Here is a 23,689-nt window from a genome sequence, read left to right as displayed (position 1 = left end):
AAGTAAGAGTTCAATAATAAATATTTATTGAATGAATGAAAAGAGACGGATGTCTGAAAATTTTAGATAATGAGATGCAAAAGAGGCGCAAAACCTGTAACATCGAATAGAGCGCTGGCGCCCTCTGCCGGTTGGGGAGGGGAGTAGGTGCTTTAAGAACTATCGCGGAAGACCGCAGGGGGCGCTCAAGCACTTCCCGTCGAGGCGGAAGCTTTCGGACTACAGCTCCCAGCAGCCACTTCAAACTTCCCAGGGCCCCAGGGCTTGATGGGAACGATTACCCGTGACCTGTTACGTTCCTACCCCGCCCGTACCTTGGGTTGCGCGCGAAGTCTGATCAGGGATGCGGAGGTCCAATGGAAAGGTGGACCCAAATCCCGCGAGAACTGGTGGCACGTAGCTACCGACTAGGCTTAGGAACGCTGTTTATTCGCAGGGCCTTGTGCCCCCTCCCGGGAGGAGGAACACACTGGAGCTTTTTTCCAGTTCTGCGTCCCAATCCGTGCGAACTTTGAAGCGGTCTCGGCTGCTCCGCGGGCCCGGCCTCTGGTAGCCGCCGGGAAGAGGGCTGCCTGGCTGCGGCCAATGTCTGCCGCGCTTCCTCTGCAGTATGAAGACACCGGAGGCTCCACCATTAGCTCCAGACTGCCTTCCTTCAGACCAGGCCCCAGCTCCAGCCTGTCTGTCTCATCAGGCTTCCCCGATGGATAAAAATACAGACCCTGAACTGATGCCAACGCCACGCGATGGGGATGATCCGCCCCAGGTGTCCTCAGATCCCATGGCTGGCTTAGCTCTATCCCAGGAGCTGGAGGAAGGGGTCCCAGCTTCTCTCTCCACTCCCCTGGAAATAGGGTTTGGTCCTCCTAGTGAGTTGAGGAGTCGAGTCGAGGAGAAAGAACTATCTGAAAATGTGAGCCTTCCTGCAGAAGAAACAAACAGGCCAGAGTTGGGGCCCGGAGAAGACGTGGAAGCTGTGTCTGAAGAACTCACTCCAGAGGATGAGGGATACACGTAAGTGGGGCCAGCAGTTGGCTCAGGAGTCTGAGGAGATTGGGAGTGTGAGGTAATCTCATAGGCCAGTCCTCAGCCCCATTTTTCCAGGCCGATTTCCACTTCGCTTTGGCGATCCAAGTTTGTTGTCCACCCCCCCATCTTCCTTACAGCATTTGGAACTACAACTTCTCCCAAGTACCTCGGTTTCTCAGTGGTTCCTGGTCAGAGTTCATCACCCAACCTGAAAACTTCTTGAAAGGCTGTAAGTGGTAAGTAAGGATTATAGGGCAGGGAGAAAACCACGCCCAGGATTTCCACCTTAAAACAGCCCAGTTATCTGGGAGAAGGATCTACCATGGTGGGAGAAGGAGTAAGAATTCCTGGCCTGAGCTTCAGTTGCATTTAGGATTGTGTGTCTTCTCTCTTCAAGGTCCTAGGGCTGTTTATCTATCCCAGAGGTCAGCTCAGCCCTAGCCCTGCACTTGGAAAATCTAGGTCTGTCCAGCTTTCTAACTCTTTCATCCTCCTAGGGCCCCTGATGGTTCCTGCATCTTGACCAATAGTGCTGATAATATTCTGCGGATTTATAACCTGCCCCCAGAGCTGTACAATGAGGGGGAGCAACTGGAATATGCGGAAATGGTAAGGGCAGGGGCTAAGAGCTAACTGCCACTTCATCAGACATTGCACTTTTAAGGCCTTCCTGTAGATGGAGAAAGAACAGTCCACATGTTTCCTGTTCTCAGGCAGGACACTTTGCTGTGAGTTTCCACAAGTAATATTTCTAGCCTGAATTCCGAAGTCACTTAAAGAGATATTTGTCCTTCTTTAGTTAGGAATATGTGTTTCCCGTAAAAGAGTAGTGGCTTTCTTACTGTGGTTTTTAATTGACTTACAGAGATGTGTTGGAGAAGGAAATGGCAACCCACTGCAGTACTCTTGCCTGGAAAATCCCATGGACGGAGGAGCCTGGTGGGCTGCAGTCCATGGGGTCGCGAAGAGTCAGACATGACTGAGTGACTTCACTTTCACTTTCAACTTTCATGCATTGGAGAAGGAAATGGCAACCCACTCCAGCGTTCTTGCCTGGAGAATCCCGGGTACGGGGGAGCCTGGTGGGCTGCCGTCTATGGGGTCGCACAGAGTCGGGCACGACTGAAGTGACTTAGCAGCAGCAGCAGTATTCACTTACTGTGTTGGGTATTGGGATAAAGTGATGAATGAGACAAAGAGCTGGTTTGCTTTTTTTGTGTGGGAGACAGACAACAAACGTGTAAATAAATAATGAAGTTCTTTACATATGATAATAAGTCTGTGAAGGAAATAAGTAAATGCTATGAAGGAAATAAACAGAACAAAGACTAACTAGAGAATGCTGCTTTATTTTTACCTGTTTGTATTTTTGAATAGTGTCATTTTATTTACCTATTTATTTAAACTTTACTTATTTATTTGGCTGTGCCAGGTCTTAGTTGTAGCACGCAGGATCTTTTAAGTGTGGCATGTCAGATCTAGTTTCCTGACCAGGGATTGAACCCGGGCCCCCTGCATTGGGAGCTCAGAGTTTTAGCCACTGGACCACCAGGGAAGTCCTGAGGATGCTGCTTTAGATTAAAAAAAAGGTCAGGGGAGGGGCTCTCTGAAGAAGAGGCATTTGAGCTGATATCTGAAAGATGACGAAATCAGTCATGTGAAGTTTTCCAAGAGGCAAAAATGCTATTATACAAAAACCTAGAGCTGGGAAAGAGCCTTGTGTGTTCAAGCAACAGAAAGCAAGCCAGTGCGCCTGGACCAAGGCCAGTGAGGGGGAAAGTGTGGTGAAGATGGCAAGGTGGCTGGCAGCCACATCTTGTGGGTAGGGCATTTGAAGTGTTTTGAGGAAGCCGTGGGAGAGATTAAAAGAGAGGAGTGAAATGATGGCTGAAATCTAGAGAATGGATTGTGAGTGGGCAAGAGTGGAGATTCATCTAGATGTGTATCCCACAGTCCAGGTAAAAAATGATGTTGGCTTGTGCTAGTGTGGTATCAGGAGAGATAGAGGTGGGTGGTTTTGAAGTATATTTCTTAGGACTTGGAAGTCAGTTGGGTGGATGGGGATACAGTTTACTCAGAGGATATAAAGAAGTGTTGGGACAGAAGTAAGGATTTTTAGGTACTTTAAATGTGAAATGTAAACCTAAGGAGAGACTTGGAGAAGGGTGCTGGGGATATACTTTGAAAGTGGGAGAGCATGTCGATGGTATCTTGGAATTGAGAATGGAGTCAATCTCAAGAGAGAGTGGAAATGGAGAAGAAGGCTCAAGCAGATGGAACACTCCGGCACATGGAGATGGGTACAGGAGAAGTTACAAAAGTGGAGGCCAAAATCACGTCTAATAATTCTGATCATGTCTAACCATTGTTGAGAGTGAGGGCAGATTTAGAGAATGACCCAAGAAAACATTAATGACTTTAAGAAAAGCACTTTCAGAGAAATGTTGGAGGCAGAAGCTGATTGTAGGGGGATGGAAGAGAAAATTCTTTGAAAGTGTTTCCCTGTGAAAGGGAGCTGAGAAATGGAATGGTGACCGGAGGGAATGTGGGGTTAAAGAAAGGTTAACAAGATGCTTCTGTGAGGTCAGGAATAGCCAGTAGAGAGGGAGGAATCGCTGCTGTAAGAGAGGGCTGTGTGACAGAGTCCGTGCGTGACTGGGAGAAGACAGGATCCAGAGCACATTGAAGGACTAGACTTTGACAGGTGCAGAATCCTTGCTCGCCGTGGGAAGAAAGGCAAAGGCTGTGTTCAGAGGAAGTTGTTTGGTCATGGGAAGATTTGGGTGTCTCAGTCTCTTGGCTTCTCAGGGAAGCATAACAGGAGGCTATCAGCTGAATGAAGGGGGCTGTGGGGAGACAGCAGAAGGTGTGAAATGATCATTCCCCAGGGAGTAGAAAATCAAAACCACCAAGGAATGCTCGATGTAGAGTAGCAGTGCTCTTTTTTTTTCCCCGCTCAGTCGTGTCCATTCAGTCTTTGCAACCCCATAGACTATACAGTCAGAGAAGGCAATGCACCCCACTCCAGTACTCTTGCCTGGAAAATCCCATGGGCGGAGGAGCCTGGTGGGCTGCAGTCCATGGGGTCGCAAAGAGTCTGACACAACTGAGTGACTTCACTTTCATTTTTCACTTTCATGCATTGGAGAAGGAAATGGCAACCCACTCCAGTGTTCTTGCCTGGAGAATCCCAGGGACGGCGGAGCCTGGTGGGCTGCCATCTCTGGGGTCGCACAGAGTCGGACACAACTGAAGTGACTTAGCAGCAGCAGACTATACAGTCCATGGAATTCTCCAGGCCAGAAGACTGGAGTGGGTAGCCTTTCCCTCCTCCAGGGGATCTTCTGAACCCAGGGATTGAACCCAGGTCTCCCACATTGCAGGCGGATATGTTATCAGCTGAGCCACAAGGGAAGCCCAGCACTACTTTTTGCTCAGTCCCCGCTAGAAATTTGTTATCCTTCATTGAAAGTGAGACCAGTTAGCGTGGTTGTGCATCCTTCCTCAGTAAGTTGACTATAGTTTCTCTGTTTGTAAAATGAAGATGGTAATAATAGCACCCACTTCATAGAGTTGTCGGAGAAGGCAATGGCACCCCACTCCAGTACTCTTGCCTGGAAAATCCCATGGATGGAGGAGCCTGGTAGGCTGCAGTCCATGGGGTCGCTAAGAGTCGGGGACGACTGAGCGACTTCACTTTCACTTTTCACTTTCATTCATTGGAGAAGGAAATGGCAACTCACTCCAGTGTTCTTGCCTGGAGAATCCCAAGGACGGGGGAGCCTGGTGGGCTTCCGTCTCTGGGGTCGCACAGAGTCGGACATGACTGAAGCGACTTAGCAGCAGCGGCAGCAGCAGCATAGAGTTGTGGTGAGAATTAAAAGAATTAGGGTAAAGTGCTTAAAACAGTGCCTGGCATGTAGTCGGTGTTCAATACGCACTAGTAGTCCTTGGTGTTAGTTGAGTGCAAGCAGGGTCTAGGAGGAATAGGAGGTCTGTCTGGGGTTTGCCAGGAGAGAAAGACCAGGGGTGTTTCGAGAGTGTCTGCCGGATTACCCCTGTCATGGTTGACCAGCATGTAAGGTGGGTAAGGAAATGGGTTGTAAACGGGTTTCTGATGAAGCTGAACAGAAATTCAGGGAGCCAAATGGGTTGGATGTTCTTTTTTTTTCCCCCCAACCCAGGCCCTCCCTTGGCAGTGAAAGCATGGAGTCCTAACTACTAGACCGGTGGGGTGTCCCTGGATGGGTGGAGATGATGGCCAGAGATTGTGGTGATGACTCAGTTGTGGGTGTGGGCAGCTGGTCCAGAGTGGAGGTGGTGGCCGTGGGTGCTGAGGAAGTCCAGGAATGGCAGAGGCCAGGATGTTGGGCATTTTTATTCATTCTTTCATTGCTGATTCATTCAACAAATATTCATTGAGCACAGTCTACATGCCAGGCCTGTAGGTCAGTGGGAGTGCAGGTCTTGTGAAAGAAGGGTCTCCTGTTCCAGGGATGGTCCTGAATGCCTGCCTATCCTGCATCTCTGTGAGCTTGGAGACTGCAGACATGGTAGTTCTTTGTGCAAGGTGTAAGGCACACCTTGCCCTGGTTTCTGCAACAGAAACCAGTGGTGTCCAGAAACCAAGACCAGGTGGGCATGGTGCAGCCAGCCTGAAAGAGTTCAGGAGCACGGATAGTTAGAGGAGGCTGGAAATGTGAGAGCTCGAACATTTATTGCACATACTTGTTTTAGAGAAATGAGAATGGTACAAAGGGGGAAACGTCATTGTTTTCTACCACTCTACAAAATTCAGCCCTTTATGTTTTTATATATTCTTTCTAGTTGTTATTGTTCAGTCGCTCAGTCATGTCCAACTCTTTGCAATCCCATGGGCTGCAGCATGCCAGGCTTCCCTGTCCTTCACCATCTCCTGGAATTTGCTCAAACTCATGTCCATTGAGTTGGTGATGCCATCCAACCATCTCATCCTCTGTCATCCCCTTTTCCTCCTGCCCTCAGTCTTTCCCAGCGTCAGGGTCTTTTCCAGTGAGTCAGCTCTTCGTATCAGGTGGCCACCATATTAAGAGCTTCAGCTTCAGCATCAGTTCTTCCAATAAATATTTAGGGTTGATTTCCTTTAGGATTGACTTGTTTGATCTCCTTACTGTTCAAGGGACTCTCAAGAGTCTTCTTCAACACCACAGTTCGAAGGCCTTAGTTCTTCGGTGCTCAGCCTTTTTTATTGTCTAGCTCCTGCATCCATACATAACTACTGGAAAAACCATAGCTTTGACTACACGAATCTTTGTAGGCAAAGTAATGTCTCTGATTTTTTTTTTTTAAATTTTAGACTTCTCAGTATATTTAAGGAAATGAGTGGTAGCATTTTTATGGGCATGTTTGCATGAAATTTCTTTTTTTTTTTTTTAATTTTATTTTATTTTTAAACTTTACAATATTGTATTAGCTCCTCCAGACATCGAAATGAATCTGCCACAGGTACACCTGTGCCCCCCATCCTGAAGCCCCCTCCCTCCCCCCTCCCCACACCCTCCCCCTGGGTCGTCCCAGTGCACCAGCCCCAAGCATCCAGTATCGTGCATCGAACCTGGACTGGCGACTCGTTTCATACATGATATTATACATGTTTCAATGCCATTCTCCCAAATCTCCCCACCCTCTCCCTCTCCCGCAGAGTCCATAAGACTGATCTATACATCAGTGTCTCTTTTGCTGTCTTGTACACAGGGTTATCATTACCATCTTTCTAAATTCCATATATATGCGTTAGTATACTGTATTGGTGTTTTTCTTTCTGGCTTACTTCACTCTGTATAATAGGCTCCAGTTTCATCCACCTCATTAGAACTGATTCAAATGTATTCTTTTTAATGGCTGAGTAATATTCCATTGTGTATATGTACCACAGCTTTCTTATCCATTCATCTGCTGATGGACATCTAGGTTGCTTCCATGTCCTGGCTATTACAAACAGTGCTGCAATGAACACTGGGGTACACGTGTCTCTTTCCCTTCTGGTTTTCTCAGTGTGTATGTCCAGCAGTGGGATTGCTGGATCATAAGGCAGTTCTATTTCCAATTTTTTAAGGAATCTCCACACTGTTCTCCATAGTGGCTGTACTAGTTTGCATTCCCACCAACAGTGTAAGAGGGTTCCCTTTTCTCCACACCCTCTCCAGCATTTATTGCTTGTAGACTTTTGGATCGCAGCCATTCTGACTGGCGTGAAATGGTACCTCATAGTGGTTTTGATTTGCATTTCTCTGATAATGAGTGATGTTGAGCATCTTTTCATGTGTTTGTTAGCCATCTGTATGTCTTCTTTGGAGAAATGTCTATTTAGTTCTTTGGCCCATTTTTTGATTGGGTCATTTATTTTTCTGGAGTTGAGCTGTAGGAGTTGCTTGTATATTTTTGAGATTAATTCTTTGTCAGTTGCTTCATTTGCTATTATTTTCTCCCATTCTGAAGGTTGCCTTTTCACCTTGCTAATAGTTTCCTTTGTTGTGCAGAAGCTTTTAAGTTTAATTAGGTCCCCTTTGTTTATTTTTGCTTTTATTGCCAATATTCTGGGAGGTGGGTCATAGAGGATCCTGCTGTGATGTATGTTGGAGAGTGTTTTGCCTATGTTCTCCTCTAGGAGTTTTATAGTTTCTGGTCTTACGTTGAGATCTTTAATCCATTTTGAGTTTATTTTTGTGTACGGTGTTAGAAAGTGTTCTAGTTTCATTCTTTTACAAGTGGTTGACCAGTTTTCCCAGCACCACTTGTTAAAGAGATTGTTTTTAATCCATTGTATATTCTTGCCTCCTTTGTCAAAGATAAGGTGTCCATATGTGCGTGGATTTATCTCTGGGCTTTCTATTTTGTTCCATTGATCTATATTTCTGTCTTTGTGCCAGTACCATACTGTCTTGATAACTGTGGCTTTGTAGTAGAGCCTGAAGTCAGGTAGGTTGATTCCTCCAGTTCCATTCTTCTTTCTCAAGATAGCTTTGGCTATTCGAGGTTTTTTGTATTTCCATACAAATTGTGAAAAAAATATGGAACGCTTCACGAATTTGTGTGTCATCCTTGCGCAGGGGCCATGCTAATCTTCTCTGTATCGTTGCAATTTTCGTGTATGTGCTGCCGAAGCGAGCACTGTCTCTGATTTTTAATACACTGTCTGGGTTTATCTTTGGTTTTCTGTCATTGTCATTCTTCCTAAGCTCTGTCCAAATACTGAAGCTTTCTCTGTGGTTGTAATACTATGGTAGATGGTTTTGTACACTGTTACTTTTAACAGTCATATCATAAATGTTTTTTGTGGTCTTCCAGTCTTTGTGGTTATCATGCTTAATGGTTTATGATATTGCATTGAATGCTTATGATAGTTTTCTTAACTCTTCCTCTGTTTTGGACTTTTGGATTGTTTTCAGGGTTTTTTATGTCATAAATTATTTTTCAGTGAACATCTCCATGTGTTTTGATGGAGATTCTTCAGAGAAACAGAGAAGTTTTATAAGAAATACCCTAGGTCGGAGAGTATCAGTATTTTTTTTTTATGTCTTGTAATACCAATAATCAGTTTGTTTTCAAAAGCTTTTTATGCTGTTTATTCTTTTTATTGTTATTACTGGTGTTGGCAATATGAGTATACCAATTCTATCACAGCCTCACTCATTAGCTATTTTCTCTTTTAAGTCTATATTTAATTTGTGGCATTATTGTTTCTGTTTCACATTTTGGTGTTTTGGCCTTGAGGCATGTATTTTCATTTTTAATGTCTGAAAGTTTGATATGGAAATGGATAGCATTTATGTAGGTGGGGAAAGTGGGGGACGGTTTGGGGGTATTTTTGTGCATCTGTGTACTGCTTCTTCTCAACATAGTTTCCCAACTCCTCCCTTCCTTTTTCTACCTTTTCACAGAGCTTTCTGGAATTCCTGTTTCTATGTCCCCGCCTCTTCCCTGAGTACTTTGCCTACCCTGTGGCTCTTGCCTGAGGTCTTCCCTTTTCTGTACCTTCTCTAGGGGAGAGCGTGCAACCTCTGTGTCCTACATATCTCAGGTTGGGGAAGGGGTGTCCTCATTCTCAAATGCTATATCCACACAATTGCTTTACTGCTTTGTAAAAACTTGTCCTTTGTGGCTTAGGCTGTCTGATTCTCCCTAACTCGCTGAGTACCTTGGCACCTCAACTCTCCTGTGCATGCTAAGTCCTTCCACCATCTTGGTGACCTTAGGTATCCAAACCAGGATCTCATCCTTTAATCGCCCTCTCCTAACCCCCACATCCAATTAATTACCAAATCCCATCAAGTCCACCTGATCTTTCTAATTTATCCAATTCACTCTGTTTTAATTCAAGGTGCTATTATTTTGGGCCTTATGTTATTGGGACAGTCTTCTATTTCCATTTTCCCATTAAAACATTTGACTGCTGATTGTGCTGATTCCTCAGTAGGTGTTGGGGAAACAGTGGTAAGAGAGACAGAAATGATTCCTGTCTTTTGCAGGGTGGAGACACAGAGGGCATTTGGAACGTGGTTCAGGAGGAGGCTTCCCATGGGGAGAAGTGTCTGAGAGACCCAAAGGATGGCTAGGATTTGACCAGGAAGAGTTGTTGGGGGAAATGAGGGAAGGCTGTTCCAGACTTGGAGTCTAGTGTGTATGAAAGCCTGCAGCCCAGGAATGCAGTGAGTTGGCACCTTCTCAGAGCTGGGAATCAGGATGGTGGGGTGTGGAGATGTTACAGAAAAGAAGGCAGGGGTGAGGGATGAGCCTGGAGAGGTGGGGGTGGGGTAGATGCTTGGTAAGGGAAGGCTTCCTAGAAGATTGGGTTTTATACTGAGGGTTATGAAGAAGCATTGCAATGCTTTGAGCAGGAGAATGGTGACAAGAGTCCAGGGCCTCAGTGTGGCTGAAGAGTGGAAATTTGAGTGGCAGGATAGAGTATGGGGAGGAGGGAGGCCAGGGTATGTGTAGAAACACTGGCAAGAAGGTAGTGGCTACACGTGGAATCAAAGGTAAGGAGACATGTTCAAGCGAACCTAGGAGATGGAATCGGCAAGCTCTGGCCTTGGGTTGGACCAGGAGAGGAAAAGGCGTGAAGAGAGTAGTAGTCAGGGTGCTCAGAGTTCAGGCTTGAGAACCGGGTGGAAAGCCCAGGAGGAGCAGCAGATTCAGAGGCAGCAGAGGCTGGGTCTATCCCAGCTAAACTGAGTTTGAGGAGCCTGTGCAATGCCCTAATGGAACTTTACTCCATGCAGTCAGATGCAAGGATTAAGAGTGGAGATGTGGACCTGCAGTCACAGCTGGGTGACATCACCCCAAGGGCCAGCAAGTAAGTGACAAAGGACTTGTATCCTGTTGATGTGAAGATTTCCTTCAAGTCAATAAGTCAAAGACAACAACCAAGGAGAAAACTGAGCAAAAACTATGAGAAGGTGCCCTTAAAAGGAAAAATGTCTTCACTTCACTGGTAATGAGAGATGCCAGTTTATATTGTAATGAAATACCATTTCACAGCCTTCAAATTGAGAAAAGCATGGAAGTCTGGCAACAACAAGAGGAGGCAGAGCAATGGGTGCTCCTACATGCTGCTGTGGGGAGAATAAATTGGGATGAGCACTTTGGGAAAAAAATGTGACACGATCTCGTAGAGTTGGCAGAGCGCATACCATGGAGCCCAGTGGTTTCCCTCGGTAGCAGAAACTGCAGAGAATCCCTCCCACATGTGTACCAGATTGTTAAAGTGCACTTGCCAGAAACTGGAAAAACATCGGTGACTGTCAATAGAGAACGATGCGTGAACGGAGTGCTGTGAAGCAGGGAAAATGCGTGAATTCAAGCTAACTTTGTCACCATAAATCTCATAATCGCGATGGGATGCATACAGCTTGGTACCATTCATATTAAGTTTAAAGGCAAGCGAGACCATGCTATATATTGTCTTTCCTCTATGAATATATTCCTAAAGAAATATACAAGAATGATAAATTCAGGATAGTGTTTCCCTCTGAAGGAGGATTTCATTGGGAAGAGGTTTTTAACTGTTTGGTAAAATATTTTGTTTCTTAAGCTGAGTGGAGGCCTCACAGGGTTTGGTTTGGCTTTGTTTTAATACTTCTTTGCTTGTTTGAACTGGTGGATAACTTTTGTAAAGGATCCAATGGCACCTGGTAGGTGGCTTGGTGGGTATTTGCATCATTGGCTGGTTCTTTGTCTCTGGGTTGGGGTGTTATTTGTTTCTTCCTCTCTAAGTGTTGACAAAGCAAAAGGATAAATCTGTATGGCGTTTAGTGGCCCAAGTCTGATGTGAAAGTCTGAGCTGAGCCTTGAAGATCAAGGTCTTGTTCTTGTATTTGCCTGATCTGCCTTCCCCTGCCTGGTTAAGTGCCCACAGAGTGTCTCCCTCTGCCGTAAAGCTGCTCCAGGTCCGAGTGGGCCTCCTTGTACTACCAGTGACCCAGGCATCTCCGCATCTCTGTCTAGGCCCCTGTCCTTCGAATGGTGGAAGGCGACACCATCTATGACTACTGCTGGTATTCCCTGATGTCTTCAGCTCAGCCGGACACCTCCTAGTAAGTGATGTCTTTTGCCTGCTTTCCCTCCCCACCCCGTTTTAAGGGGACCCTCTACTGAGAGACGGCCAGGGGTTGTGGGGTTCTCAGGAGGAGGGACGCTTGCTTTGACCTTCAGATGTGAGCTGAGAGGGCCGGTCAGTTGGCTTCCTCCCCTTCCTTTGACAGCACCGGGGCCTCAGTGTCCGTGTCTCTCTCAGCGTGGCCAGCAGCAGCCGGGAGAACCCAATTCACATCTGGGATGCCTTCACTGGAGAGCTCCGGGCTTCCTTTCGCTCCTACAATCACCTGGTAGGGACTCTCCGCCCAGCCGCAGGGCTTGCCCTGGCCCAGCTCTCCTTCCTGAAGAAGGAAGAGGCTGTGTGCCAGGCCTGTTTCCAGCCCTTCCCTTCCCCTAGGATGAGCTGACGGCAGCCCACTCGCTCTGCTTCTCCCCGGATGGCTCCCAGCTCTTCTGTGGCTTTAACCGGACTGTGCGTGTCTTCTCCACATCCCGGCCTGGCAGAGACTGCGAGGTCCGAACCACGTTTGGTAAGCAGTCTGCGCCTCCAAGGGAGGAGAGGAAGGGGCCCAGCCAAGAGCAGAGGGGCCCTGTGGTCATGTGCGGAGGTGGGGGGTTGGGGCTTGTTATCCTCACAGCCCTGGGAGGTTGTACAGTAGGCAGAGGAGAAAGCAGACTCAGGGAGGGGATAAAACTTTCCCAAGGTCAAACTCAAGTCAAGAGCTGGTTCACTCCTGAGCCCTGTTGGTTCTTTACCTCTTGGTTCCCAAAGTCTTGGTTTTTCCAAGAAACTGGAGAAGCTGATTCTGTTTGCCTATAAGTCTCAGCTTTCTGACCCTTCCAAGGAAAAATTGAGGGGACTTCCCTGGCAGTCCAGTGGTTAAGACTGAGCTTCCACTGCAGGGGGCACAGGTTTGATCCCGGTCAGGGAACTAAGATCTTGCATGTCTTGTGGTGCAGCCAAAGGAAAAAATAAAAGCAGTAATTGAATGCTTATTAGGTGTTGGGCTGGGGAAACAAATAAGATGGGATTTTTTTTTTTGGAATTTTTTTAAAAAAAGAAAAATTGAGGTTTGAGAGGGAAGAGAGTGGGGCTTGCATCTTTCAGTCCTTGGAAGGGGATAGAAGGATTTAGGGAGCATCAGAAGTTTTCATCCTGCTGAAAATGAATGGGGTGTGGGGGACACTGAGTCCAGCACCTGGGCTCTGGGACAGGAGACAGAGGTACACCTCTGATTAGCCTGGTTAATGCTGGGTACTCTTGCCCTCTCCCCCACGTTGTTCCTTCCCCTTCTAGCAAAAAGGCAGGGCCAGAGTGGCATCATTTCCTGCATAGCCTTCAGCCCAACCCAGCCCCTCTACGCCTGTGGCTCCTATGGCCGCTCCCTGGGCCTGTACACCTGGGAAGATGGGTCCCCTCTTGCCTTGCTGGGAGGACACCAAGGGGGCATCACGCACCTCTGCTTTCACCCCGATGGCAATTGCTTCTTCTCCGGAGCCCGCAAGGTAGGGATCATATTCTGAGGTTCCAAAACAAGTGGGTAGAAGGCAGGAGTGGGGATGTAGTCTGCTGTGTTAGGAGATGGGCATGGGGGGAAAAAATCAACCCAGCTAAAGGAGTGCTTATAACCCTGGAGGGAAGCAGGCGTGTCTTGGAGGCAGGGGAGTGAAGGGTGGATTCTAGGCTCCTATTTTTTTTGTTCTCAGGATGCTGAGCTTCTGTGCTGGGATCTTCGGCAGCTTGGGCACCCACTGTGGTCCCTGAGCCGCGAGGTGACCACCAATCAGCGTATCTACTTTGATCTGGACCCGTGAGTGACTAGCAGCCCTCTCTGCTGGGGCCTTGATGCCCCTGGGATGCCAGAGCCCAACTGCGGGATCCCAGCCCTTGACGGTGAAGGGTTCCTGCCCCGGGTGATGACTCCATGTCGGCAGCCCTCTCTCCTCTCTCCTCCAGGACCGGGCAGTTCCTTGTGAGCGGCAGCACCAGCGGGGCTGTCTCTGTGTGGGACACCGGAGGGGCGGGGCTTGAGAGCAAGCCGGAGCCAGTGCTGAGTTTCCAGCCCCAGAAGGACTGCACCAATGGCGTGAGGTCACGAGTCAATTTTGCACATTTGGGGGCTCGGTTTGGGAGGGAGGTAAACCTGAGGGAGTGGCATCCTGGCTCAGGGAACTGACCAGCGCCACCCATCTCTCCCTATAGCCTGCACCCTAGCCTGCCTTTGCTGGCCACCGCCTCCGGGCAGCGTGTGTTTCCGGAACCCACGGAGAGTGGGGATGAGGGGGAGGAGGAAGTGGACCTTCCTCTGCTCTCCATGCGCCACGTGCACCTTGAATGTCAGCTTCAGCTCTGGTGGTGTGGGGGAGGCCCAGACACCAGCATCTCAGATGCCCACCAGGAGGAGATGGGACAGGGAGGGACAGAGGGAGGTGGGGGCGAGTTTACATAAAAAGATTTTATATAATACTAGAATCTTTGTGTCTCTTTGGGGAGGCAGGTGATGGAGATGAGGCTGGGAGGGGTACCAGTGGGCTCCGGAGTCCAGCAGCGGGGACTGGCATAATATTCCTGAAACCAGGGTTGAGAGGTGGGACTAGGCGGGAACCAATGGGGCTGCGAAGCTTCGTGTGAAGTCAAGCCAGTGGGGGGTGGGGCCTCATACCATTGACTGGCGGGTTGCTAGGCAACTTGGTAAACTGAAGGGGGGAAACCTGTTTGAAATCTCACTCCCAAGGTGGGGGCGACAGGGGTCACGGTGAGTGTGGCTGAGCAGGAGTGGCAGGAGCTGTGTGTCAGACTGTTGGGTGTGACTATGTTAGACTGTGCAGACGGTGACAGACGAGACACCCGCGCTCTCCCGCTCGACACTATTTACCCATCATTCGGCAGCAGAGGGACCGTTAGTCAGCTCTGGGGGAAGGAGAGCCAGAGAACCGCCTCCCCTCGCCTGGACTCCCCGAGAGGCAGGTGACTGAGTAGCCAGAGTCAAGGGCACACATGAAAGAGTAAAGGTGCCTAAAACCACAGACGTCACGTTCTGTATTCCCGTTAGATGCACGGCAAGGGCGAGTCATTCAGCAACTGTCACTCGTCTGGTTTCTCCATTTATCTGCTCTGTCTTGGTTTGGGGGGGGGGGTGTTGTTTCAAGCAGTGGCTCCCCGCTTCCCCCACACACACACCTTGCCAGACACTGAGAAGAGGTCTCTGAAGAGAGACTGTCAGCAGAGGGTTTGATTGTGGACTCCCAGTCTGAGGGGAGAACGGGAAGCCTGTGACGACGACTGGAGAGGAGTGAGGAATGTCACCTCTGCCCAGAGGTGCTGAAAGCCGGGGCTCTTACACCCAAAAAGGCAAAGCCTCCTCCCTTCCCCCAGGATAATTGGAAACAGCCCTTCCGGCTGAACGCGGGTTTGGGGTTGTAGGTTTTGCCTTTCCTCTCCAGACCCGTTTCTCCCCACAACCATCTAAGAAGGGCCCGCGTTTACCCCCTAATCTCTTGCCTTTCATCAACGCCCAGGTAGCAGTAAAGGGTCGGGGAGGCTGTGACAAGGGACCCCAAGGACTGGGAGTTCGGCAGGCTGGGTTTGGTTTCAGCTTCATCCCAGATTCTCGGTGTGACCTTGGGCAAGTCACAGGGCCTCCCCGAGCCTCAGTTTCTTCATCACTGCAATGGGGATCCTTCCGCTCTGCCTCTCCCACCTCACAGGTAGTCTAGTCGAACCACTCTGCTCCACTCTGCTCGCTCCCAAAGTGCGGAGCCTTCAAGGTTATTATTATGCTCTCCAGACCTCCCAAGAGCAGCGGTGTTGTTTTGGGATGGGGGAGGAGGCGGCTGCGGGGGGGAAAGGCGCTGGGTTCCTCGGGATGCAGAGGGCGAGAGAGCCTTTCTGGATTTGAGAGAGCGGAAGATTCCAGCCGTCCGGGCGATCCCAGGGCAGGAGGGGAGATGGGCAGAAACTAAGCCAGAGACCGAGAGTTGCAGAGACAAAGGGGGCGTGAGAGACCGTGCAGGGGAGCAAGGCGGGGCGCGGGGTGAGACAGCTGGGCGGGCGGGAGGTGCGCGAGGTGAGAGGGGTGGGGGACTTGGGCTGCGATCCTGCCGCCCGCTCCGACTAGGGCTCCAGCTCCGGTTTTTCCCTCCGCCATCCTCTCCCCCTCCCCGCCTCTCCTTTAACTCCCCCCTCCTGGGCTCGGGACTGGTTTCCTCCCTTAGCCCGCTGCCCTCAATCCCAGCGAGGCTGGGGCTCCGGCTCGGCGCCCCTTTCCCCGCTCCCTCCCCTGGCGCCCCATGCCGCCCCCGCCCGGCCCCCGGCTCCCCCAGTCCCCTACTTAGGCCCGCTCACCGATCCCGGGGTGCCGGTGCGTGGGCCGGGGGCATAGGGCGCCTGCAGACCGCCCCTGGAAGGGCTCCTGTGGGCTGAGAGCTCCGGAGCGGGGGCACAGGCGGAGCAGGAAGCGGGTCCGCGTGGGAGCCGGGGGCATCTGCCACCCGGGCGGCCCGGGCTTCTGCCCGGGCGGCCAAGGCAGTCACCCCCTGGGGGTGAGCGACTTTGGGGGAGTTGGTGCCCCGCCCCCCAGGCCTTGGCGGGGTCATGGGGGCCCCCCATTCTGGGCCGGGGGGTGTGCGAGTCGGGGCCCTGCTGCTGCTCGGGGTTTTGGGGCTGGTGTCTGGGCTCAGCCTGGAGCCTGTCTACTGGAATTCGGCAAACAAGAGGTGAGCGGCCCCGGGCTGGGGAGACCCCACACCTCCTGGGCAGGAAGCTTGGAAGCTTTGGGGACTTTGAGGGGCTGGGTTCTCTGAGCTGGGAGGAGGCTGGAGGGAGGGTGCTGGTGTGTGGATGTGAGCTGATGGGTAACCAGACAGAGGTGATCTTGGGAGCCAGATTCGAGAGTGGCACACAGAGCTGGGTGGTGATAGCCATGTGTCAAGAGTTTGAGAGACCCCCAAGGGGCAAGGATTTGAAAGTTCCTGGGTAACCCGGAGGGCCAGGGAGCGGTTATTTGGGTTTGTGGGAGACTTGAGTGGTGTCAGGGGCTGGGCTTAGAGGGAGCCTGGTTAATGTCAGCTCTCAGGAGAGCAGCTGAGTAGGTGCTGCTGAGGCGCTGAGAGGAAAGGGGGGTGCCTCCTTCCTCAGAAGAGACTCAGTGGTGGAGATGCGAGGGGAGGGGCTCAGGTTGGGGTTTCAGGGACAACTCACCCATGCCTGTTTGACTCTTCTTCACTCATCCGTCTCCCCACTTGTGTCCACAGAGGGTCGGTGAGCCCTTGGTGGAACAATTTCCCAAGCAGATTTTACTCCCTTCCTGGCCTGGGGATTTCTCTCTGGAAGAAGTCTGGAACCCCTTAAAGCCCCCATGTTCTCTCTTGCATCTGGAGTCTTGGGGACTCAGTTGCCCCTTCCCCCATCTCTGCTGCAACCTCTTCCATCAGACCTCTATCCCATGGCATACTTCCTTTGCTCTGAAGAAAGGCCAGGGATCAGATGAAACTTCAAGCCACCCAGAGTAGGACAGAACCCTTGGGAGGTCCTCCAGGTCCCTTGACTCCATGCAGATCCCATTCCCCATGAGCAAAAGAGTTCTGGGTCTTGAAAACTTCCTACTTACCCGGGGAGGCTGTGTGAGGCCATGGGAAGAGGTCCTGCTTTGGAGCTCATAACCTTCTAAGTCTTAATCCTAGCTCTGTGGCTTTCGGCCATGTGGCCTTGGGCAAGTCACTTAGCCTTTCCAAGTTTGTATCCTCAGTCCTTACAGCCTTTATGAAGATTAGAGGTAAGGTATTTGAACACATTATAAGCTCATTAAAGGAGAATAAGGGTGATTGTTCTTTGGCCTCTGTCACATTTCCCTGGCCTGGCCGCCTCCCTCCCCTTTCTCTTGGGGTCTAATCTCAAATATCTTTTCCTCTCCCAGTATCCTACCCACCAGCTCCCACATGCAGCTGGAGTATCAACTGCAGTGTGAGGATATAATTTCGGCTTATTCTGATAGAGTTGAGAAAAGGGAGTTAGAGTGTTCTGGGGGATCTTTGGGATGTTGGATGGGAGGGAGTCTGGGAAGATACCAGCAGCAGTCCCCTGTGACCAAGTTCGGAGACCCTCTCTGCCGTTCATGCACAGGGAGGGGCTGCAGTTGTTGGCAGGTTAGGCTAGTGGCCACTGGGGCCAAGGGAGACGTGGGCTTGTGTCAGCAGTGGGTAGAATAGTCAGCTCTTTCCACTCCAAAGCAATAGGTCACTTTCCCTAGGAAGTGCGGGACCTGGGGGAAGATGGGTGCTGAGCAGGGTAAAGTCTGGGGCAGCTGGCCCACAGACCCTGGTTCCCATTAGCCCCATTTAGGGCCATTGCCAGGTTTGCCTTCTGTCACATTGCCTGGCCAACTTGGGTCACTGGATCACCCTCCACACCCTCCTCACATCCTGCCCCTTCTGCCTTGAAATCCCTGAAATTCAGTGGTGGCCTGGGGGAGGGGAGGCTCTGCCCCCATAGTTGACTGCCATGGAATAGTGAAATCACCTGGGAGGGTGGGCTGTGTGGTTCCAGAGAGGCCAGCTCCTTGGTAACTGGCATCCTGTTGCCATGGCAACAGGGCTGGTGATGGAGCGAGAGATGGCAGTGTGCATGTGGTGAGGGCGGGCTGAAGAGTGCATTTGGGCACACCAAGGGGCAGGAGACCTCTGAGCTGGGCCTCCTGCTGCTTCCCCAACGTGAGCTTCCAGAGCCCTTAGTGCCCACACTGTCAGAACAGACTCCCTACTCAGACAAAGGCTGTCCTGCAGGGGTGAGGAGTGAGGAAGGCAAAGCTCAGGGACCAGACCTCTGACACCTCTCATCCTTGTCCACCTCGCCCTCCTCCCCACAGGTTCCAGGCAGAGGGTGGTTACGTGCTCTACCCTCAGATCGGGGACCGGCTAGATCTGCTCTGCCCCCGGGCCCGGCCTCCGGGTCCCCACTCCTCTCCTAATTATGAGTTCTACAAGCTGTACCTGGTAGGGGGTGCCCAGGGCCGGCGCTGTGAGGCACCCCCTGCTCCAAACCTCCTCCTTACTTGTGACCGGCCAGATCTGGATCTCCGCTTCACCATCAAGTTCCAGGAGTATAGCCCTAACCTCTGGGGCCACGAGTTCCGCTCACACCACGATTACTACATAATTGGTACTGCTGGGCAGAGGGCAGGGTCTAGTGGGAAGGTACCCCTGGGATTGAGGGCAGATAAGGGAAGGGACCCTTGGAGCCACCTCGGATGGTGTTGGGGCCAGGAGTGGAGATGGAATAGGGGTAGCTCTGAGCACCAAATTCTCCCTCTGGTTCTCTTCCAGCCACATCGGATGGAACCCGGGAAGGCCTGGAGAGCTTGCAGGGAGGTGTGTGCCTCACCAGAGGCATGAAGGTGCTTCTCCGAGTGGGACAAAGTGAGCGGGGCTGGGGCACACCTGCTAAGGGCTGAAGGAGGCTGGGGCAGTATCTTAATGGTCAGGGGGCTGCTGTCTCAGCCCCTCTCTCAGGTCTTCCCCATCTCCAGGTCCCCGAGGAGGGGCTGCCCCCCGAAAGCCTGTGTCTGAAATGCCCATGGAAAGAGACCGAGGGGCGGCCCACAGCCTGGAGCCTGGGAAAGAGAGCACTGCAGGTAGGAACCAGGGGTCCAGCCTCCTGCCTTCCCTCCTCCTCTGCTCTAGGACCCTAGCTGCCCTGCCGCCACCCTCTCCCTCCCTCTGCAGTTTTGGGGGCAATGATACAGGAAAGAGGAGAAGAGAGGATGGGAGGGTGGGATGGGAATGGAAGCCAAATGAGGAAAAGACTCAATTAGAACTAATTAGCCAAGTCAGTGCTTCAATCAGCGCTGTCAAAGAAGGGGGGAGGACTGCCTGGCACGGGTTGAAGGGCTGGACACACCTGGATTCTGAATGGGGCTTGGCGGGGAGGGGAAGGGCTTAGGGTCTCCAAAGGGCCTGAGCACTACTGGGGAAGCCCATGGGAACCCCCAAGGCTGGGTGTCCAGATGCCCAGGTGGCTCCTTCAGCCCCTCCCCCTCTTTCCTCCTTCACCCCTTCCCTGCCAGGTGACCCCACCAGCAATGCAACCTCCCGGGGTGCTGAAGGCCCCCTGCCCCCTCCCAGCATGCCCGCAGTGGCCGGGGCAGCAGGGGGGCTGGCGCTGCTCTTGCTGGGCGTGGCAGGGGCTGGGGGTGCCATGTGTTGGCGGAGACGGCGGGCCAAGCCTTCGGAGAGTCGCCACCCTGGTCCTGGCTCCTTCGGGAGGGGAGGGTCCCTGGGCCTGGGGGGTGGAGGTGGGATGGGACCTAGAGAGACTGAGCCTGGGGAGCTAGGCATAGCTCTGCGGGGTGGTGGGGCTGCAGACCCCCCCTTCTGTCCCCACTATGAGAAGGTGAGTGGTGACTATGGGCATCCTGTGTACATCGTGCAGGATGGGCCCCCCCAGAGTCCCCCAAACATCTACTATAAGGTATGAGGGCTCCTCCAACCTGGCTCTCCTGGATCCAGCCCTTTGTGGGGTGCTTCTCCAGTTTAATTCATGGTTTGAGGGACACCTCTAGCATCTCCTTGGCCCCCTTTGCCCCATCAGCTTCTCTGCTCCTCCTGGCTCTTGCCTCTCCTCCACTTTTAGGATTCCCTGAGACATCCACCCAACTATCGCCTGCCCTCTGGTTGGCTGTGTGTACCCTTCTGTCTCTGTGTTTCTGGGTCCTGTTCCCCTGGGGAGGGGGCAGAGACTCAGCCTCCTCCTCTAATCATGACCCAGAGATCCTTGTTCCCCTCACCCACTGAGAGCTAGGGGTGGGAACAGTCTGTCTTTTGGTTGGTACTTCTCTTTCTGCCTCTCACTGTTTTTCTCTTCTCCCTCTCTTTTATTTTCTTTCTCTCTCCTCTGTCTCTAGGTCTGTTCCTCTTCCCTAGCACCCTCCTCCCTGTATCTCCTTTTACTTACCCTCTTGGCTTCTTATCCTGTGCCCCTCCCATCTCCAGGGTCGGGGCATCAAAGCATTTCTCCCCTCAGCTCCCTCTTCTGACTTCTCTTACCAACCACTCCCCTTAGTCTGCCAAAAATGGGGGCCTTATGGGGAAGGCTCTGGCATTCCACCCCAGCTCAGGGCATGGGCAGCAGGACTCCTCCTCTGCCCTGCCCCAGGCCTCTACATACTTACTCCAGCCATTTGGGGTGGTTGGGTCAAGACAGCTACCATGAGAAGAAATATGCTGTTTTATCCAGTGGCCAATAGCAAGCTATGAACCGGTCGGGACACTTATGGACTTGGTCTGATGCTGAATGGGCCACTTGGGACAGGAAGTGACTTGCTCCAGACAAGAAGTGACCAGGCCTGGACAGAAGTGGCCTGGGAAGTGGCAGAAGCAGTGCAGCAGGAACTGGAAGTGCCTTCATCCAGGACAGGAAGTAGCACTTCTGAAATAGGAAGTGGTCTGGCTGGAACCGGAAGTGGCTTAGTCTGGGGGGTGGGGGGAGGTGGATGGTTCATACTCTGTGGAGAAGGGGTGGGGGGGCAGGAAGAACTTCCCATTTCAGGAGGAAGCTGGAACTTAACTCTAAAGAAGATCAAGTGGACTGAGGAGGGTCTTCCTAGTATTCAGTGGCTTGTGCCAGGATCCCCCTTCCCCTGTTCTCTGTGCTGCTTTTAGGACAGCTAAGGTGACTGCCATCTGCTGTGGCAGGCTCAATTTGTCTTGTTTTTCCCTTTCCATATTCCAGTATAGTCCCTGTTACCCAACAGGGTGACCCCAAGAACCCATGTGTTGTCCCCAGTAACCCAGATGGCTGTGTTGTTCATCATATCCTCCCTATCCTACTCCCTTCAAACTCAACACAGCTCCCTTCTTAGTGACCAAAATGGTGGCCTATTGACTGGTCTAACTGATGGTGGTCCTTAGCAACAGCCACTCTTTTCATAGTGACCAGCTGATAACCTCTTCCAGCCCTCTAGTGCACAATTGGATGTTGCCTCAGTTTCCTCCCAGCTCATTTCCATTAGATCAGAGCTGCCCTTGAGCACCACATCGGCCACCTCAATCACCAGCCAAATGGTTGCTTTGTCCACCAGAGGTCATCTCTCTGGTGCTGTAGTTCCCAGCTCCTTCCTGATTTTTCTAATCACTCCTTCCAGGGAACAGGAAGTTGATATTGCCATGGGGGAGGTGGCAGTATATGGCCATCACCTCAATAGTTTTACTGTAAAAGGGAAATTTGAACAACAAAAAACAAAAAAAAAGAAAAAATGAATAAAAAACTTGAAAAGTTGACAAGAAGGCTGGAAAATGTTTGGACATGAATTGGGATGGGGAACTGGTGGTTAGAATGACTTTCCAGTTGAAGGTTGGACTGCATGAAACCAAGGAGTAGGGAGAGGGTTGGGTGGGATCATTGAGGTGGATAATGCATGATCTGCTGAGGGAAGGGGATGGGTTGGGTAAGGCAGTGGGTGAGAAGGCTGAGGAAGGCAGCCACTTCCAATGGAGGGAGAGAAAAACCCAGGTGGGAGTGGGAGTTACCAATACATCCTATTGGGGATGTCTGAATATACATTCACACATGGGGGAAAACCTAAGAATCTATTGTTAAACCAAAGTACCAGACTCAAGGCAAGTCTCAGAAACAAAGTGGAAAAAACATGTTCACGTGTTCAGTCTATACTCTCCTACCCTGACCCAAGGCACTTATATGTCCAGAAGACTCAGGGACCCAGGCATCAAGCTGCCTATCCCCTGGCTCCCTGTGTACTAACCCAGGCTCTTCTCCCCATAAAACTTGGGTGCCCAGCCCCCTAGACTCAACTCCATTCTCCAATCACAAAAGCAGCCGTCAGGAGCATCGCTGGAGCCAGTCGGCAGGGGTCACAACCTCTGCCCTGCCCGCCCCTCCCTGACTTTAGGTCCCCTCCCACTGTCTCCCATCTGCCTGGAGGTCAAGGAGTCCTCCTGGCCCGCCTCTATCCGGTGAGACCCCTGCCCCTCCCCCTGTTTGAGCAAGATGCCTGGGTCCCAAGAGGTGCAGGTGCTATAGGAAGGGAGTTGAAAACTGGAAGGCCAGGTGCTGGGTTGTCTGGAATTTACTCCTGCCTTCTAAGGCTGCACTGGAGCTTGCCTGAGGTGGGGAGGCTGGAGGCGGGTGTGGAAGGGCTGGTCCCTGCCCCTTAGTGGGGGTTGGTTGTCATGGCAACATCCCCTTCTCCACACAATGGGAAGCCCCCCTCAGCCTCCCGCGTGGATGGAGCCGACAGCCCCATCGCTGGCTATCAGCCTCAGGGACTTGGCAACCGTCACTATGGCAACACAGAGCCCAGCAACAGGGCCCAGCGAACGAGGGAGGGGTCCATGACTGGGGCAGGGCTGTGTGTGAGAGGGGGCAAGAGAGCCAAGGAAGACTCCCCCTACACATATATCCAGAGGAACAGGTGGAGAGAAGAGAGGGAGAGCAGTGGGGATAAACAGTCTCCGTGACAGACAAACATCTCACCAAAGCAGCCGAGACATCACAACATGCTGAGAGACAGGAAGACACCTGGGGACAGATGCACAGCTGGGGAGAGGAACAGCGCATTCTGCAGTCCCTGAACTACCCTGGGATACACCCCCTCAGAGCACTGGCATCTATGGACTTTCTCTCCCCCAACACTGACAACACAAGACCTACAGCCTTCCACATGTGTGGTGACTTGTGTATCTTTTGAGCTATTGATATTTGAAAGCTCAGGGACTTCATACAGAACAACACACGCCATCCCATTTGCCTTCTAGGTATAAATACACAAACACACTCCCAGGATATCAGCTATAACAGAAAGAAGAGGGGCAGAAAACATTCATTTATTCATTCATTCGCTCAGCATCATATTAAATGTCTACTTGGTTCCAGGTACTATTTCAGGCACTAATAGTATGAGGTGAATAAGGCAAAGTCTCTGCTTTCATAAAGTTCACATTTTGGTGGGACAGCGTAATAAAATTTCTGGTAGTGATAAGTGATATAAACAAAACAGCAAGGGGATGCAGAGGGTGGAGGGTATCAGGGAGATGCTTCAGGTTAGGAGGGTCTCTCTGAAGAGGGACATTTGCT

General features: G+C 51.3%; 2 protein-coding genes and 1 non-coding gene across 3 annotated transcripts; 2 read left to right on the top strand and 1 right to left on the bottom strand.

Moving 5' to 3' along the window:
- The first annotated feature begins 143 nt into the window (after window positions 1-143).
- On the top strand, window positions 144-14,069 carry WRAP53 (WD repeat containing antisense to TP53). Its single transcript, XM_055576634.1, has 10 exons — window positions 144-1,014; window positions 1,167-1,265; window positions 1,527-1,638; window positions 11,515-11,603; window positions 11,804-11,894; window positions 12,002-12,134; window positions 12,902-13,110; window positions 13,312-13,415; window positions 13,562-13,696; window positions 13,808-14,069. Exons 1-10 carry the CDS (start codon window positions 611-613, stop codon window positions 14,052-14,054), a joined length of 1,623 nt encoding a protein of 540 aa, XP_055432609.1. The 5' UTR covers window positions 144-610; the 3' UTR covers window positions 14,055-14,069.
- LOC129651850 (U6 spliceosomal RNA) lies at window positions 8,073-8,179 on the bottom strand. Its single transcript, XR_008714357.1, has one exon. It is a non-coding gene; the product is annotated as a U6 spliceosomal RNA (small nuclear RNA).
- A 2,129-nt stretch (window positions 14,070-16,198) lies between the features above and the next one.
- Window positions 16,199-21,015, top strand: EFNB3 (ephrin B3). The gene is made up of 5 exons (XM_055580060.1): window positions 16,199-16,320; window positions 18,468-18,760; window positions 18,925-19,017; window positions 19,128-19,232; window positions 19,665-21,015. Exons 1-5 carry the CDS (start codon window positions 16,199-16,201, stop codon window positions 20,072-20,074), a joined length of 1,023 nt encoding a protein of 340 aa, XP_055436035.1. The 3' UTR covers window positions 20,075-21,015.
- The last annotated feature ends 2,674 nt before the right edge of the window (window positions 21,016-23,689 follow it).

Source organism: Bubalus kerabau, chromosome 4, assembly GCF_029407905.1.
Source record: "Bubalus kerabau isolate K-KA32 ecotype Philippines breed swamp buffalo chromosome 4, PCC_UOA_SB_1v2, whole genome shotgun sequence".
NCBI lineage: Eukaryota > Metazoa > Chordata > Mammalia > Artiodactyla > Bovidae > Bubalus > Bubalus kerabau.
This window is presented reverse-complemented; position numbering and strand designations above follow the sequence as displayed.

What these genes read in the sequence shown, in the direction of transcription:
- WRAP53 (XM_055576634.1), top strand. Translation starts at nt 611, where the DNA reads ATGAAGACACCGGAGGCTCCACCATTAGCTCCAGACTGCCTTCCTTCA. An exon ending in GCTCAGCCGGACACCTCCTA is followed by an intron (nt 11,604 to 11,803) that starts GTAAGTGATGTC and finishes TGTCTCTCTCAG; the next exon opens with CGTGGCCAGCAGCAGCCGGG. An exon ending in GACTGCACCAATGGCGTGAG is followed by an intron (nt 13,697 to 13,807) that starts GTCACGAGTCAA and finishes CTCTCCCTATAG; the next exon opens with CCTGCACCCTAGCCTGCCTT.
- EFNB3 (XM_055580060.1), top strand. Translation starts at nt 16,199, where the DNA reads ATGGGGGCCCCCCATTCTGGGCCGGGGGGTGTGCGAGTCGGGGCCCTG. An exon ending in TGGAATTCGGCAAACAAGAG is followed by an intron (nt 16,321 to 18,467) that starts GTGAGCGGCCCC and finishes TCCTCCCCACAG; the next exon opens with GTTCCAGGCAGAGGGTGGTT. An exon ending in GCTTCTCCGAGTGGGACAAA is followed by an intron (nt 19,018 to 19,127) that starts GTGAGCGGGGCT and finishes CCCCATCTCCAG; the next exon opens with GTCCCCGAGGAGGGGCTGCC.